At 38.7% G+C, this 15665-nt stretch overlaps 1 protein-coding gene and 1 pseudogene across 1 annotated transcript in view; both read right to left on the bottom strand.

The window, feature by feature from the left end:
• The window catches only part of LOC116573607, a 922392-nt pseudogene that overhangs the window by 432524 nt on the left and 474203 nt on the right, over positions 1-15665 (bottom strand).
• The window catches only part of LOC116573472 (contactin-associated protein-like 3), a 54007-nt gene continuing 52602 nt past the window's right edge, over positions 14261-15665 (bottom strand). The window contains exon 8 of the mRNA XM_032313635.1: positions 14261-15329. Within this exon, the coding sequence (XP_032169526.1) occupies positions 15232-15329 (98 nt within the window). The 3' untranslated portion in view covers positions 14261-15231. The remainder of the gene's footprint in view (positions 15330-15665) is intronic.

The following is a 15665-nucleotide window of genomic DNA, read 5'->3' as shown; positions in this document are numbered from 1 at the left end:
ATTGGATTACAGAAGCTCTTGTTGTGCCGAGTTAAATAAATGGAAAACAATAATGGGAATTGTTGAATGAAGATAGTGGAAGTGGGAAAAACAGGGAAACATGGTCCCAGTTTTGGTCACCAAAGATAATGGTGTAAGCTGATTTGTTATAATGAAATGAGAGCTGGTTTGACTTCATTGGAACAGTAAGATCAGAAGCAAAAGGAAAAGCAGAAATATGTACAAATTATGAGGGAAAATAACTTTTTCATTGGAAATTTAGTCATGAGTAGGGAGAATGACAAGGGAGAGTAAACTTTTGCTAATGGTCTTTGGGAAATAAGGAAAATTTTGCTCGAGACATTGTTCAAAAATTGAGAGTAAGCATTGTGTTAAAAATAGAAGGATAATCAGCAAAAAATGAATTAAATGAGATATTTTGCATGCTGTGCAACATCGTGAAATTTTTTCTGCTTTAGGAAAAAATGTTTTCTGTTTCATATTTTAATTTGGTTGTATGTCTATTCATTCATTATCTCTTATCTGATATTGAGAATATTCTTAATTAAACAAAGAAAATGTGTTTATGCTTGAAAGCAGGTGAATGGGATCATTTAAATGTGTGGGTTTTCATCTGATCTCCTTCACTTATGAACTGCTGTTAGGGTTACAGTGATAATCCTAAGTGTGGCTGTTGGCGCCTTGGGTGGATTTGGGTGGCAGAATTTAATTCGTGCTATAGCACTTTACTCGTATACTTGCAACGTTATTAAGTTTCAACAATTATTGCTGATAAATTACAGAGGCATTTTTCTACAGGTGTCTGAAATCTTGAGCTATTTCTTACATTTTAAAACAGAAAAAAAACATTGGATTTTATCATGCATTTTTCTGTTAGAATCTGGAGTTTTCTGAGATTAACAGATTTGTATCTTTTATAAACTAATTTTAAGTTCTGTGATCTTATATAATGCCTATATGATGCAGATAGAGAGGATTATAGAAGAAAAGGCAGTATATATACATGGTGTGTTTTGACACATGCTGTGAATTTTAAATCTCTACTAGCTGCTGAACATTTCAGCATTTCCCCTTGTCTTTGACATGAATGCTGTATCTCAGCATGGCTCGAAAGGTTAGTAGAGGAGTGAAAAAAAAAAACCACCTCTTCTGGTGAATTTTGAAAAGAAATGTTTGGTTGCACCCTTGCAAATAACACCAAATAGATATATTACCTTTGTAAATGTGTTTAATGAGATACTGGAAAATGTACCATTTTATTCAATTGTGATCTAGTTTTTATCTGCTTGATGCACACACACACACACACTCTTTCTAAAAATGATTGGATTTTCCACTTGTGTAACAGCAGTGGTCTCTAGTTTTGAATAAACATGAACCATTAAACAAAATGATTGTTTTATGGAAATTTTTTGGGCAGAGACCCAAGTTTTCAGTGAACTGTTACTATTTAAATTCAAATAATTTTTATTTAAACATTACATTAAACAGCAATGCTGTTGTGTACCAGGACCTCAGTGGGCTATTACAGAAAATACTTAGCTGTGAGTGGATTGTACTTAAACTTTTAGAATCATCTAATTCCATAATATATCAAATTCCATAATATAAGAACTTTCCTCCCCCCTATGTATCTTGTATACATTCTTGGAGCTCTACAAAGAAATTACTGCCTTGTGTTTTCCTCCCTCCAACAAAATGGGGAAAACCAGTATTTTGTGGAAGGGTCGTGTACAAATATTCATGCTTGGACTGCATTGATTGTACCTGCTGTCACCAACTGCAGACTCTTTTGAACAACTGTCCTTGTTGACTCTGTCAGAGGAAAGAAGAAGGGAGGGAGGGAGACAAGGAAGAAGGGGAGGATGGGAGGGAGGCAGGAGAGAGAGCAAAAGGCAGGTGGATCTAAATGACAAAGCTTGTGACTAGATGTTCACCAGTGGTCACACCAGATTTTGAACCTCCCAGATGATTATTTAAAGCACAAAATACATATTTCTTTGCAGCGGCATGTATTCTGTTTCTCATTCTCATGAAGTGGTGAGTCTTTAGCTTGGGAATATGCTAGTTATTTTGTATTTATTGTTTAAAATACTTTCCAGTGAAAATGCCCAAATACTAAATATTCTTTCCAAGATAATCAGTTCGAGTCACCTAAGCCTTGTCCTAAAAATTCAACTATTGGTGATAATATTTATGGCAAATAGGATAGGGTGGTGTTAGCTGTTTTTAGTTAAAATTTGTCAGTCCTTAAAGTCATGTGGACTTGCAGGAGAAACATTCCTTAAAACATAAATGAACATCTAAATTCTTTCATGTGTCTTTGTAAATTTTCAAAGACTTTGTCCTGTCATTTTCGATGGTCTTACCATCTGATAGTAGAGAGGGAATGAAATAACTTTTTTCCAAATTTTTGGTGGCGCAAATTGAGAAACTTAAAAAATTTGTCTAAAAGTTTCAAAATAAATTATGTATTCCCCCAAGAAATATTTATTAGCTGTTGCTCCATGAAGCAGCTTACGGAAGCACCAGCTATAGAATGAAGCTACATGGTTTAATGAGAATCACAGTATTTTGGTAACATGTGTGAACAATGTCTGAACAAAACAATTAAAAATAGGCACACTCCATTGTTCTGTGGCCATTTTAACAACATGAGTAGAGTCCGTGGGATATTAGACTCTGTCCCTCAAAACGGATAGTTCAGATTTATAGGTCAGCAAGGCAGTTCTCCAGCTGGTGAGCTACAACTAGTTAAATTCTTTTTAAGCTCAAGGTTTAGGGCCACATCAATGCCAACATGAGTCGACAGCTGACTTTCTCAAGTGTGCAGGAGAGGGTTCCGGATTCTTGCAGTCGTGTTTCTTACCTGCTGATTCACCAGCCCTTGTTTTAAACGCTACCCAGAGAACACAGCAAGGGTGCCTGGCTGCTCCGGTGACAGCAGGTGGCCCATGGAGCTGCTGAGGCCCTAAGTGAAGCCTGCAGGCTTTTCCTATCAGGACGAACTTGGTTGCTTGGGAGGCATGAGCTCAACACCTGTCAAGATGAGATATAACTTAGATATGGACTTCAAAAAGTCGCTCTCCACCTTGTGGCCCCGCTGAATTCAGCACATTTATCAGATGCCTGCCCCGTGCTGGGTAGTGTGCTAGAAGCTGAGGAAATAAAGATAAATATTGGTTCTGTACAAGACCTGCGGATCCTCCATGAGAAGCAGGATGAGTCATTAAAAATGGTGCCAGTTGTAATGCTGAACCACAGTCACCATTGGGTGTCCATGCCTTTTGCTGAATGTAAGTTCTTTGGAGACCTTAGTGGATAATGATTGAGATCATTAAAATTCTTCCTTTCAAGTGGTGCAAATTGTTGGCTCTTTAGTGCATGGAAGGAGGGCAACCCATGGGAAACCTAGAACAGTTCTCCCCCAGGGCTGAGGTTCCTCTGTGGCTGGGAAGTCACACAGTTTTGCATGATTTTAAAATCAGGAAGGAACAGATTTGAATTTTTCAGCAAAGCACTAGAGCAGAATTTCAATCTTCTTGACATAGAGCTGGAATAAAATCAGTGTAAAGATGAACTGTTCATGTCTTGTTGCAGGGAAGTTATTTGGATCAAAGCCTTTATTCTTTTTTTTTCTTTGAGTTTTTAAAAATTAAATTAATTTTTATTCAATTTTTATTCAAGTATAATTAATATACAGTATTCAAGTATAATAAATATACTAACTTTAGGGGTACAATATAATCATTCAGCCCTTCCATGTATTACTCAGTGCTCATCATGATAAATATATTCTTTTTTTTTATTTTATTTTCAGCATAACAGTATTCTTTATTTTTGCACCACACCCAGTGCTCCATGCATTCTGTGCCCTCTCTAAGACCGACCACCTGGTTCTCCGAAAATCCCAGCTCCCTGCCACTTCAAACCTTTCAGATTGTTTTTCAGAGTCCATAGTCTCTCATGGTTCACCTCCCCTTCCAATTTCCCCCAATTCCCTTATCCTCTCTAACTCCCCATGTCCTCCATGCTACTTGTTATGCTCCACAAATAAGTGAAACCATATGATAACTGACTCTCTCTGCTTGACTTATTTCACTCAGCATAATCTCTCCAAGTCCTGTCCATGTTGCTACAAAAGTTGGGTATTCATCCTTTCTGATGGAGGCATAATACTCCATAGTGTATATGGACCACGTCTTCCTTATCCATTCATCCGCTGAAGGGCATTTTGGTTCTTTCCACAGTTTGGCGACTGTGGCCATTGCTGCTATAAACATTGGGGTACAGATGGCCCTCCTTTTCACTCCATCTGTATCTTTGGGGTAAATACCTAGTAGTGCAATTGCAGGGTCATAGGGAAGCTCTATTTTTAATTTCTTGAGGAATCTCCACACTGTTCTCCAAAGAGGCTGCACCAACTTGCATTCCCACCAACAGTGTAAGAGGGTTCCCCTTTCTCCACATCCTCTCCAACACATGTTGTTTGCTGTCTTTCTAATTTTGGCCATTCTAACTGGTATAAGGTGACAGCCTTTATTCTCAAGTAAATTCTCAGTTGTTGATAAAAAGAAAGCCTTTGCTTTTTAGGAAGCATTATTTTTGGAGCAATTTTAGGTTCTCAGTGAAATTATGCAATGTAAAGGGATTTCTCATATTCCCTCTCTCCCCACACATGCATGGCCTCCCCTATTACCAGCAGTCACCCCACAGTGCTTCGTTCCTTATAACTGATGAACCTGTTATCACTCAGAGCTCATGATTTATGTGAGGGGTCACTCTGAATGTTGTACACTCTATGGGACTTGCCAAATGTATAAAGACCTATATCCACGATGACAGTGCCCTACAGAGTAGCTTCACTGCCCTAAGAGTCCCGGCGCTCCACCCTCCCATTCATTCCTGTCTACCTCTTAAATTCTGACAGCTACTGATCTTTTTACTGTCTCTATAATCTCACTTTTTCCAAGTGTGTAGCCTCTTCAAATTGGCTTCTTTCACTTACTAATATGCACTTAAGGTTCCTTCATGTTTTTTCATGGCCTGATAGCTAACTTCTCTTTAGTGCTGAAAAGATCCCTTTGTCTGGTTGTGCCACTGTTTTTTTAGCTATTTGCTGACTAAAGGACACTTTCTTTGACTTTAGGCTTTGGCCATCAGTGAGTAAACCTGCTAGAAATGGCATGTGTGTGTTACTGTGTGGACATAAACTTTCAATTCCTTTGGGTAAATACCAAGGAGTGCAGTGGTTGGAATGCATGGAGGGAGTGTACTTAGTTTTCTAAGAACCTGCCAAATTGTTTTCCAAGAAGACTGTACCATTTTGCACTCCCACCAGCAATGGATGAGGGTTCCTGCTGCCCTCTGTCCGTGCCGGCATTTTATGTTGGCCCAGTTTCAGGTGTCGTCCATGCTGATGGACTTATGGTGGTATCCCATTGTTTTAATTTCCATTTCCCAGATGACAGGTGACGTCAGGTCTCTTGTCATCTGCTTATTTGCCATCTGCACATCTTCTCTGTTGAGCTGTCAGGAAGTCTTTGGACCGATGTTTAAACGGAGTTTTTTTTTTTTTTTAATTATTGAGTTTAAGAATTCTTTTTATATTTTGGAGAGCGGTTCTTTGCAGATGTATGTTTTGCAAATATTTTCTCCCAGTTTGTGACTTGTCTTTTCATTTTCTTGACAGTGCCTTTCGCAGAGCAGAAAATTCTTTCATCAACACCAGCATGTCAATCCTTTCTATCATAGATCACGCCTTTGGTGTTGCATCTAGAAAGTCATTTGCAAACACAGGTCATCTGGATTTTCTCCTGTGCCATCTTTTGGGAATTTAATTTTTTTGTACTTTACAGTTAGAACTGTGATCTATCTGAGTCAATTTTTGTGAAAGGTGAGAGTCTGTGTCTAGACACTTGATGTCGCACGTAGATGCCCAGTTGTCCCCATGCCATTTGGCGAACAGCCCGTCTTTACTCCATTGGATGACTTTGCTCCTTTGTCAAAGATCGGTCGGCTCTATTGTGTGGGCCCACTTCTGGGCTTTATTCTGTTCCATTGAACCATTTGTCATTTCTTTTGCCAATATCGCATTGTCTTCACTGCCACAGCTCTGTAGTAGGTCTTGAGCTAGCTGGTGTCAGTCCTCCAATTTAATATTCTGTTGGCTGTTCTGGGTAGTTTTTCTCTCCATGTAAACTTTAGAATGGTTTGTTGATATCTACAAAATAACTTGCTGGGATTTTTATGGATTTTCCTTGAATTATAAACAAAATAGGAAGAGCTGACCTCTTGACAGTATTGAATGCTCCTGTCCTTAAATGTAGACTATCTCTCCGTTTATGCAGTTCTTTGATTTTATGCATCAGTGTTTTGTAGCTCTCCTTATACAGATTGTGTCCATGTTTTGTTAGATGTATGCCCAAGTATTTCATACTTTTGGATGCTCATGTAAATAGTGTTGTGTTGGTTTTTTAAAAAGATTTTATTTAAATATTTGATGCAGAGAGAGATCACAACTAGGCAGAGCAGCAGGCAGAGAGAAAGAAGGAAGCAGGCTCCCTTCTGAGCATAGAGCCTCATTCGGGGCTCCATCCCAGGACCCTGGGATCATGACCTGAGCTGAAGGCAGAGGCTTTAACTCACTGAGCCAACCAGGCACCCCATGGTGTTGCGTTTTTAATTTCAAATTCAACCTGCTCATTGATGGTATGTAAGAAAGGGTCGACTTTTGTATATTAATCTTATATCTCATGTGCTGCTATAATCGCTTGCTAGTTCCAGGTTTTTGGTCAGTTCTTTTGGATTTTCTACATAGATGATCATGTCATTTGTGAACAAAGATTTCTTCCTTCCCAATCTGTATCCCTTTTATTTCCTCTTCCTGCCTAACTGCATTAATTAAGACATCTAGTCAGATATTGAAAAGGAAGGGGGAGAGAGAACAACCTTGTCTTGCTCCCGATCTCAGTCGGAAAGCTTCAAGTTTCTTACCTTTAGGTGTGATTAAACTTTAGGTTTTTGGAAGATACTCTTTTTTTTTTTTTACCAGCATAACAGTATTCATTATTTTTGCACCACACCCCGTGCTCCATGCAATCCGTGCCCTCTATAATACCCACCACCTGGTACCCCAACCTCCCACCCCCCATCCCTTCAAAACCCTCAGATTGTTTTTCAGAGTCCATAGTCTCTCATGGTTCACCTCCCCTTCCAATTTCCCCCAACTCCCTTCTCCACTCTAAGTCCCCATGTCCTCCATGCTATTTGTTATGCTCCACAAATAAGTGAAACCATATGATAATTGACTCTCTCTGCTTGACTTATTTCACTCAGCATAATCTCTTCCAGTCCCGTCCATGTTGCTACAAAAGTTGGGTATTCATCCTTTCTGATGGAGGCATAATACTCTATCCCCAGGGGTACAGGTCTGTGAATCACCAGGTTTACACACTTCACAGCACTCACCAAAGCACATACCCTCCCCAATGTCCATAATCCCACCCCCTTCTCCCAAACCCCCTCCCCCCAGCAACCCTCAGTTTGTTTTGTGAGATTAAAAGTCACTAATGGTTTGTCTCCCTCCCAATCCCATCTTGTTTCATTTATTCTTCTCCTACCCACTTAAGCCCCCATGTTGCATCACCGCTTCCTCATATCAGGGAGATCATATGATAGTTGTCTTTCTCTGCTTGACTTATTTCGCTAAGCATGATACGCTCTAGTTCCATCCATGTTGTCGCAAATGGCAGGATTTCATTTCTTTTGATGGCTGCATAGTATTCCATTGTGTATATATACCACATCTTCTTGATCCATTCATCTGTTGATGGACATCTAGGTTCTTTCCATAGTTTGGCTATTGTGGACATTGCTGCTATAAACATTCGGGTGCATGTGCCCCTTTGGATCACTACGTTTGTATCCTTAGGGTAAATACCCAATAGTGCAATTGCTGGGTCATAGGGCAGTTCTATTTTCAACACTTTGAGGAACCTCCATGCTGTTTTCCAGAGTGGCTGCACCAGCTTGCATTCCCACCAACAGTGTAGGAGGGTTCCCCTTTCTCCGCATCCTCGCCAGCATCTGTCATTTCCTGACTTGTTGATTTTAGCCATTCGGACTGGTGTGAGGTGATATCTCATTGTGGTTTTGATTTGTATTTCCCTGATGCCGAGTGATATGGAGCACTTTTTTTCAAGATGAGAAAGCTCCCCTCTGTTCCTTGTTTAAGACTTTTTACGACAAACAGGTATTGCATTTTGTCAAATACTTTCTTCTGCATCCCTTTATATGATTGTGTGGTTTTCTTCTTTAGCTTGTTGATGTGGGTGATTATATTAATTGCTTTTTGAATGTTGAAGTGGCCTTGCATACCTGGGATGAATTACACCTGCTCTCTTTGTACATTGTTGGATTCAATTTGCTAATACTTTCTTGAGGACTTTGCTTCTATGTGCATAAGAGATGTTAGTCTATGGGTTTTTTGTAATATCTATGACTGCTTTTAGTATTAGAGTAATTCTGTTGTCATAAAACAAATTGAAAAATATTCCCTCTGCTTCTGGCTTCTGAAAATATTTGTAGGGAATTTGTAATATTTGTTCCTTAAATATTTGGTAGAATTTGTCACTGAAGCCATCTGGACATGGCACTTTTTGTTTTGGAAAGTTATTAATTATAGATTCAGATTCTTTAATAGATATAGGCCTATACAGATTGTCTTCCTTCTTGTGTGAATTTGGCAGATTGTTTCTTTTAAGGATTAGTCCATATTTGATAATTAGATTATCAAGTTTGTAGGTGTAGAATTGTCCATTTCTTTATTACCCATTTAATATCTGTGGGATCTAGAGTGATGTTCTTTCTTTGATTTCTATTATTAGTAATTTGTGATCTCTCTCTCTCTCTCTCTCTCTCTCTCTCTAAGCTAGCCTGGCAAGAATCTTTTACTGACCTTTTCAAAGGTCAGTAAATGATTTTGATTTGATTGATTTTGTCCATTGATTTCCTATTTTCAATTTTATTGATTGGTACTCTAACAAGAAGACTTTTTCAAAAGTGATTTTGTGCTTTTGAGTTGCAGATTTTCTGGAAGATCAAAGCCAGACCATTAGTCAGGAAGTTCTTTTTATTAACAAATATTTGCCCAGTTACATCTTCTCTACCATTTGGATTCAGCATTTGGAATATATTATTTCGTAATTTAGAATTTTCTAAAAAATATGTAAGACATTTTACAAATGCTTTGATCTAAAAAAGGAAACACTACCAGTATGAGTTCACTCAGCTGGAGGGTACATGAGGTATTATTTAATTATAAGAACAATAATTATTTCAAATTCATACTTAATAATAGTTGCAATTAATGAGTATTAATTTTCTATATCATCCCACTAAAATTAATGGTAAATTGTTTTTGTAGTGTTACTGTTTGACTTACCAAAAAAAGTAAATCCTTCTATGCTGAGGAATAATTTTATAGACAGCATCTTGATCTAGAGATAATCATTAAATAGCTCTCATTTAATGCAGTGAACATAAACCCACCCCTTGAAATAATTCACAACATAGGTTACGATAGGAAAGCCAGCCTAGGAGTAAAAACAAGAGTGCTTAACTTCGGACTATGCTAATGGGTAGGCAAGCACTCTCTGCATGAGTGAGATAAATAAATGAGCCAGGAACTTGGTGTAATTTGCCCTTTCTGACTTGGTTCTCACAGAGATATGACTGTATTCTATTACTGGCATGCACAACTTGTTAGAACAGACAAGAAATCTGAAATCACCTCTGCTTTCCTTTAGCTGGGCTCCTAACAGGTTGGGCTTTGAGGATCATGAAACTAAGCAGCTCAAACTTGCAGTTGTTCAAACTCATGGGATGCCCAGTTGGTGCCAAGTGTAGTCTCACAATGGGTAATGGCTGGTCTGAGGACACAGCAGCACACATTTTCAGGGTAAGTGAGGGTGGGGGTGGCTGAGATGGGCTTGGAGAATTAGTCATGGGTCCTTAGAGCATCTTGTATGCGATGCTTACAGAATGTCCCGTCGCTTCTAGGGGGACATTACCATCGCACACACATGCATGGGTGTGTGTACCTGTGGGTTGGAGACTGGCCAGTGCCCCTGAATCCTGGCCAAGGTCAGTACCACTGTCCAAAGTGCTGACAGCATGGATTGGAGCCTGTATGGTGTGGGACTCTGTAAGCACACACCTTAGGTGGGGAGGCATGGGTGCCCCAGACGTTCACAAAGTTCTCAGTGGCCTTGATGGGCCACCAGGGATCAGGGAATATTGGAGCAGCAGCCTAAATCTGGACCTCATTCCTCCTGATGGAGAGAGATTCCCAGATACCTTCAGGCTTTTCTGAGTCCAGATGTCCTTGCTGGTCCAGTGGCCAAGGGGCACCCCTGTGTGGGCCTCGGCCTTGATTCCAGCTGCCCACCTGGGAGGAGCAAGTAGAGCCAGAGGTGGAGGAGAATTTAGGTCATACTCTCTGTTCCACTCCAGGGACTGGAGTCCATTGTGATATGCTAAAGGATGAAAAACAAGCAACAAACAAGCAAACATGAATTTTCTGTGTTGAGGAATGTTTAATCTCATCCAGAAGATAAGGCATCTTGAAAAGACACCACTTACACATAATTGAGTACAAACTGAATTTGAAGTGTCGAAGAAACTAGAACAAATGTATTACAGACAGGCTGTGGCTAACCGACAGAGTCTGTCGGGGCTTCTTTTCTGTCTATGGGGAAGGGTAGATTTAAGTAGTTTTAGAAGGAGATTAAGAGCTCAGCTAGAGTGGGAGGACTAAGTTAGCTCTATTTTCTCCAGTTGTGGGAAGTTCCAAATTTCTAAGATTTTACCTGGAAAAAATATATCTAATTTTAAAAAACAGAAGCTGGAATATTGTTTTATAATCTCAGTCTAAGGCTGTTCTGCTGGTAAGACATACAATAGGCTTTTGATTAAAATGGCATTGTAATAGGTGCACCTAGTGAGACAAGGTTTGAGTATTTCATAAATATGGATTTATTATATCAGAATGCACATAAGGGCGTCTCTGGCACTCTGATCTGAGTCATACATAAATCGTGAACAATTGTGGTGTCTTTGTTTTTTCTCTAAAACCCATGACAATGGACCATCACTTTTGCTTTAGCATTCTTAAGCCTCTCTGAGAACCTCACTTGGAGTACATTTGAGCCACTGAAGGATGAGTGCATTTCAAAATTAAGATTATTCCATGGACTCACTCTCATTAATACAGGTGGTTATTATGAAGGGAAATAAAATTGCTTTATCTTACTTAACTGCAATACTCTATTTTCATATGTTAATTCTCATAAGCTTATTATTTGTACTCAACTTGCTTTCCCCTCTAAGTGATAAATAGTAGTTGTTTAACATTGTTTTGCCATCTCACTTGTCAAAATCCACACTTTGTGAATAATTCTTTTTTTTTTTTTTACTTTATTTATCTGTTTGAGACAGAGATCATAATCAGGCAGAGAGGCAGGCTCACCACTGAGCAGGGAGCCTGATGTGGGGCTCAATCTCAGGACCCTGGGATCATGACCTGAGCCAAAGGCAGAGGCTTTCACCCACCGAGCCACCAGGTGCCCCATAATTCTTGTACCTTTGAAAGATTTCAGGAATCATCTTTTTTTTTTGATAGAAATAATATCAGATTATTCATGAGAATGATACTCATTTAGTGGGATTCACATGTTTTGTAATGATGCGAAGAAAAAAGAAAATTAAATTGGGTCTTGACAATCTTTGCTTCAGGAATCGTGGTAGGAAGTCTAAACATTTCAGGTTGAAAACAGTAGTTAATGGAGATTTGGGATGGTTCTGGAGGCTTCACCTTACATGGATTAAATTCAGTTAGAAACATGCTGAATGCCTGGGAAACACTGTCCAAATCCTGAACCTTTCCTCTCCGGTACCTTATAAGGATGTGACCACCTTGTTTTTGACCACACAAGTCCTTGACTTCTACTATGTTGAAGTAAATTGGAACACTGGTTTTGAAGCCTCTAAGTTAGGGTTATAAAAAAAAAATTGTCATTTAAAAATAAATTTTATAAATTGTTCTTCCAAAGAAAGATTATAGCACAAATGCTATTACTTCTTCTTCTTTTTTTTAATTTTAAAAGACTAAGTTTTATATGCCTTCTTTGAAGAAAGAATAAAAAAATGACAATATGGTTTGGAACGTGGAACACTGCCTTTCACATCTCTCTATGGGGAACATGTCCTTATATCATCTTTTGAAGGAACTTAGTAAGTGTTGACTTGTCTTAGCAGAGTGAGAATAATAAAAACAAATACTTTCAACCCTCAGCAGTCCTCTCAGAGTGTGAGTCCCCATTGTACTCCCTGCCATGTTGCTGTGTGAGTTCCATTGTATTATTGTGTAATGGCCCACTGTACAGTTGTAGGGGTTGACTCCCCATTGCATAATTGTGTGATATCATCACTGTCCAGTCGTGTGATTCCCCATTGAACTGAGGAGAGAACCGAGGCTTAGAGAAGAGTGAGTGACACCCAAGAGTCGGCAAGGCTGGTGAATGCCAGTCCCACCCATGTCCAGTTGCAAAATCTATGCTAGCTTCAGTGGTGATATGACAACAGTGTGAACAGAGGGGACTAGCATCAAGACAGAACCCTAAAGGAGACTGTGTGGGGCCAGGGCTGGGAAGAGAGCAGGTTCCCCTAGAAACACAATTAATGGGAATAGCGCTCTCTTGCAGTGAATCTGCTGTTTGATTTCAAGGTGGTGGTGAGGTGCCTGGGACCCCCTGCGTACAGGGAGACTAATGCAGGTCTGTTCTGCTCAACGTGCTAGACCCTGAGAGACTTCTAGGCTAATACTAGAGTTAGCTCCATTGACTATGACCTGTAGATAACACCCATCTTCTGGAATTTTCTGAAGTACTAACCATACCCCAGTCATAGGCCACCACTTCATGCTGCCTGTGCACACACCAATCATGGGGGCTTCCTAGGCCTTCCTGTGCCACAGACCACTTTGGGGCTTTGCTGAAGTCTGTGTCCCCTTCTCATAGCAATGGTTATAAATGCATTATATTTATATATATATGCCAGTTACAGTGAAGGGCTGATATCAATAAATCAGAAATTGTAATGTAATGTCTGCTTTGTAATTAGCTCATTAAATAACAAAATCTAGTGCTGAGTCAAAAACGATTATTTGGAAGTAAGGAGGAACATAAATGATACTTCTAGATATTGTGACAATGATTGCTATAATATGGTCTATAACTTATGATGGTAACAAACAAAAAAGCATGGGCACTACTGAGGATGTTGTGGTTTATCTATGTTCATGATTAAAGAAAATGCTGAATTTTAGCTGGAGGTTTAATGAAAATAAAGATGTAGTTTTAATCTGTCTTCACAGGCTCCTTAAATCATATCTTTACCCCATGTTATGGACTGCTGAGTCATGGTTCCCCAATTCAGTTTCTATGAAAAACCCTCTCGGGCCTTTGATTGGACTTCTAATGAGTCTTTACCTCAAACTGGGGATGACTGAGCATTTAAAAATGCCATCTTCCTGTTTGTGATCACGGGAGTCTGTATTTTACTCCGTTTTTCTTTAATGTCATTCAGTACATTTTTTATAATAATCTCCATAAATGTTCTGCACAGCTTTGTAAGATTCATTCTTAGATACTTCGTGTATTTTGTTATTATTTTCTATTCTCATTATCGTCAGACCCCAACTAGAGTTTAAGATGAAATTGGTTTTGGGATGTTGAGCTATTAAACCAGTCACTGACTTTTGGACTTTCTGCTTCTGCAGTCATATCATCTGGAAGTGATGGCAGTTTTTTTTTTTTTCTGTTTCTTTCCCAATTCTCTGCTTTTAATTCTTAAATGTTCTCTTATGTACTGATAGGACTTTGAGAGTGGCTTTCAGCAGAAGCTGTGATGCCTATGAAAGTATTCTTCCTGATTTTAAAGGAAATTCTTCTAACAGTTCTCCACTGAGGGGCAGTGGGCTGGAACCAACTTTTAGCAGCCAGCAAGAGCCATTCATTCACTTTTCATGAATTTTGTAAGCCACTTGTTAAAACACAGTCATTATTAAATATTAAGTTGTATAAAGTTATAGTTAAGTAAATCATGTTAAAAACAAAGGTAAATTCTCCAAACTCACCATGTACTACTCTCTTTCATGGCATCTCACTCTTGTTTATGCTCTTGAGGTTATTTTAATCAGCACATCAACACAAATTTATGAAAACACGTAAGAAAAGCCTATTGTGCTTTTTTTTTTTTTCGACACATTGCCTCCAAATCTCTAAGGCTCTTTCATAGACCAAAGGCTGTTTCATTAAATTGACTATGCATATTAGGAAGGATTGATAGTTTGTACATAAGGAAAATTTTAAATTCACTGGCAAGATGATTCTTGCCAGCTGTAGTATATTTATCACATCTTTTGTAATAGCAAAAAAATGGTCACCATCAAGTTGTTGCTCAACAGTAAAATGGGATGGCAGATTTAATAAGTGAAACATGGTATCATACACATCAAAACCAAATGGCAGTAAAAATTAATTAACTTTACCTATAAATATTCACAGGGCTGGATCTCCAAAACTAATCTAGAACAACAGTGACAGCAATAACAATAAAAAGAACCCAGAAGAAGGCACATGGTAGTGCCCTATTTGTAAACTGAAAATCCAGGGAACACAAAAACTACTGTGTGAAGTCACCTACATGGATATAGCTTCTAAAGAAAAGCAATACATTAAAAACTTTTCAGTTGTAAAATAAGTAAGTCATAGGGATGCAACATACTGCATGGTTATTACAGTTAATAATAAGAAAATAGACCTTAAAATTTTCATGACAAGAAAAATTATAACTAAGTATGGTGGTGGATATTATCTAGTTATTGTGGGATTATTTCCTAATGTATACAAACGCTGAGTCTTATGCTTACATCTGAAACTGACATGGTGCTACACATTGATTAAAACATAAAAAGGCAATACAAAGATTAGTAAAAAGGGGGACTGGGCAATACTTAACTGGGGGAGTACAAATTTAGAGGAGCGAGGGAGACACTAAAAGCATTGTAGTGTTTAATTGTGTACATTAGGGGGTTAGCCAACAAACACTCTTTCAAGAAACATGAGTAGTATTTTAAAATACATACATGAATTACATAGTGACTTCATATCAAATCAACGTGTAAGTATTATGGAAAGTACCTGTTCTCATGCAGCTGTGCATTGCACATTTGGAACATGCCCGATGCTCAAATATGAGAGAAGACTCTGTGGTTTTAGAAAGTTTTTTTTTTAACTTTTTAATACAAAATAACAAGCATTCCATTTTGCATCATTAAACAATACAGCAAGGATTTTTCTTCCTGTCCGTTTTAGTGCTTCAAAATCTTTTACGTTTTAAGTTACAGCTCCCAGATAAATTCTTTATTTAGTTTTGAAGGGATTGGTTCCTCTGCAGAGCTCTAAAATCCATCATAAGCATAAAGGTTTAAAAACCTGTCTGGGTGAGACGTGTACCATATTTGGCAGGTGAGAGAGAGCAATCCAACGTTCTAATGCTCCTGCTGCTGCTCCATGCTCACAGCGATGCTGGTTATAGGGGGC

Source organism: Mustela erminea, chromosome 14 (genome assembly GCF_009829155.1).
Source record: "Mustela erminea isolate mMusErm1 chromosome 14, mMusErm1.Pri, whole genome shotgun sequence".
NCBI lineage: Eukaryota > Metazoa > Chordata > Mammalia > Carnivora > Mustelidae > Mustela > Mustela erminea.
Note: the sequence above shows the minus strand (reverse complement) of the source record. Positions and strands in the feature narration are given on the sequence as shown.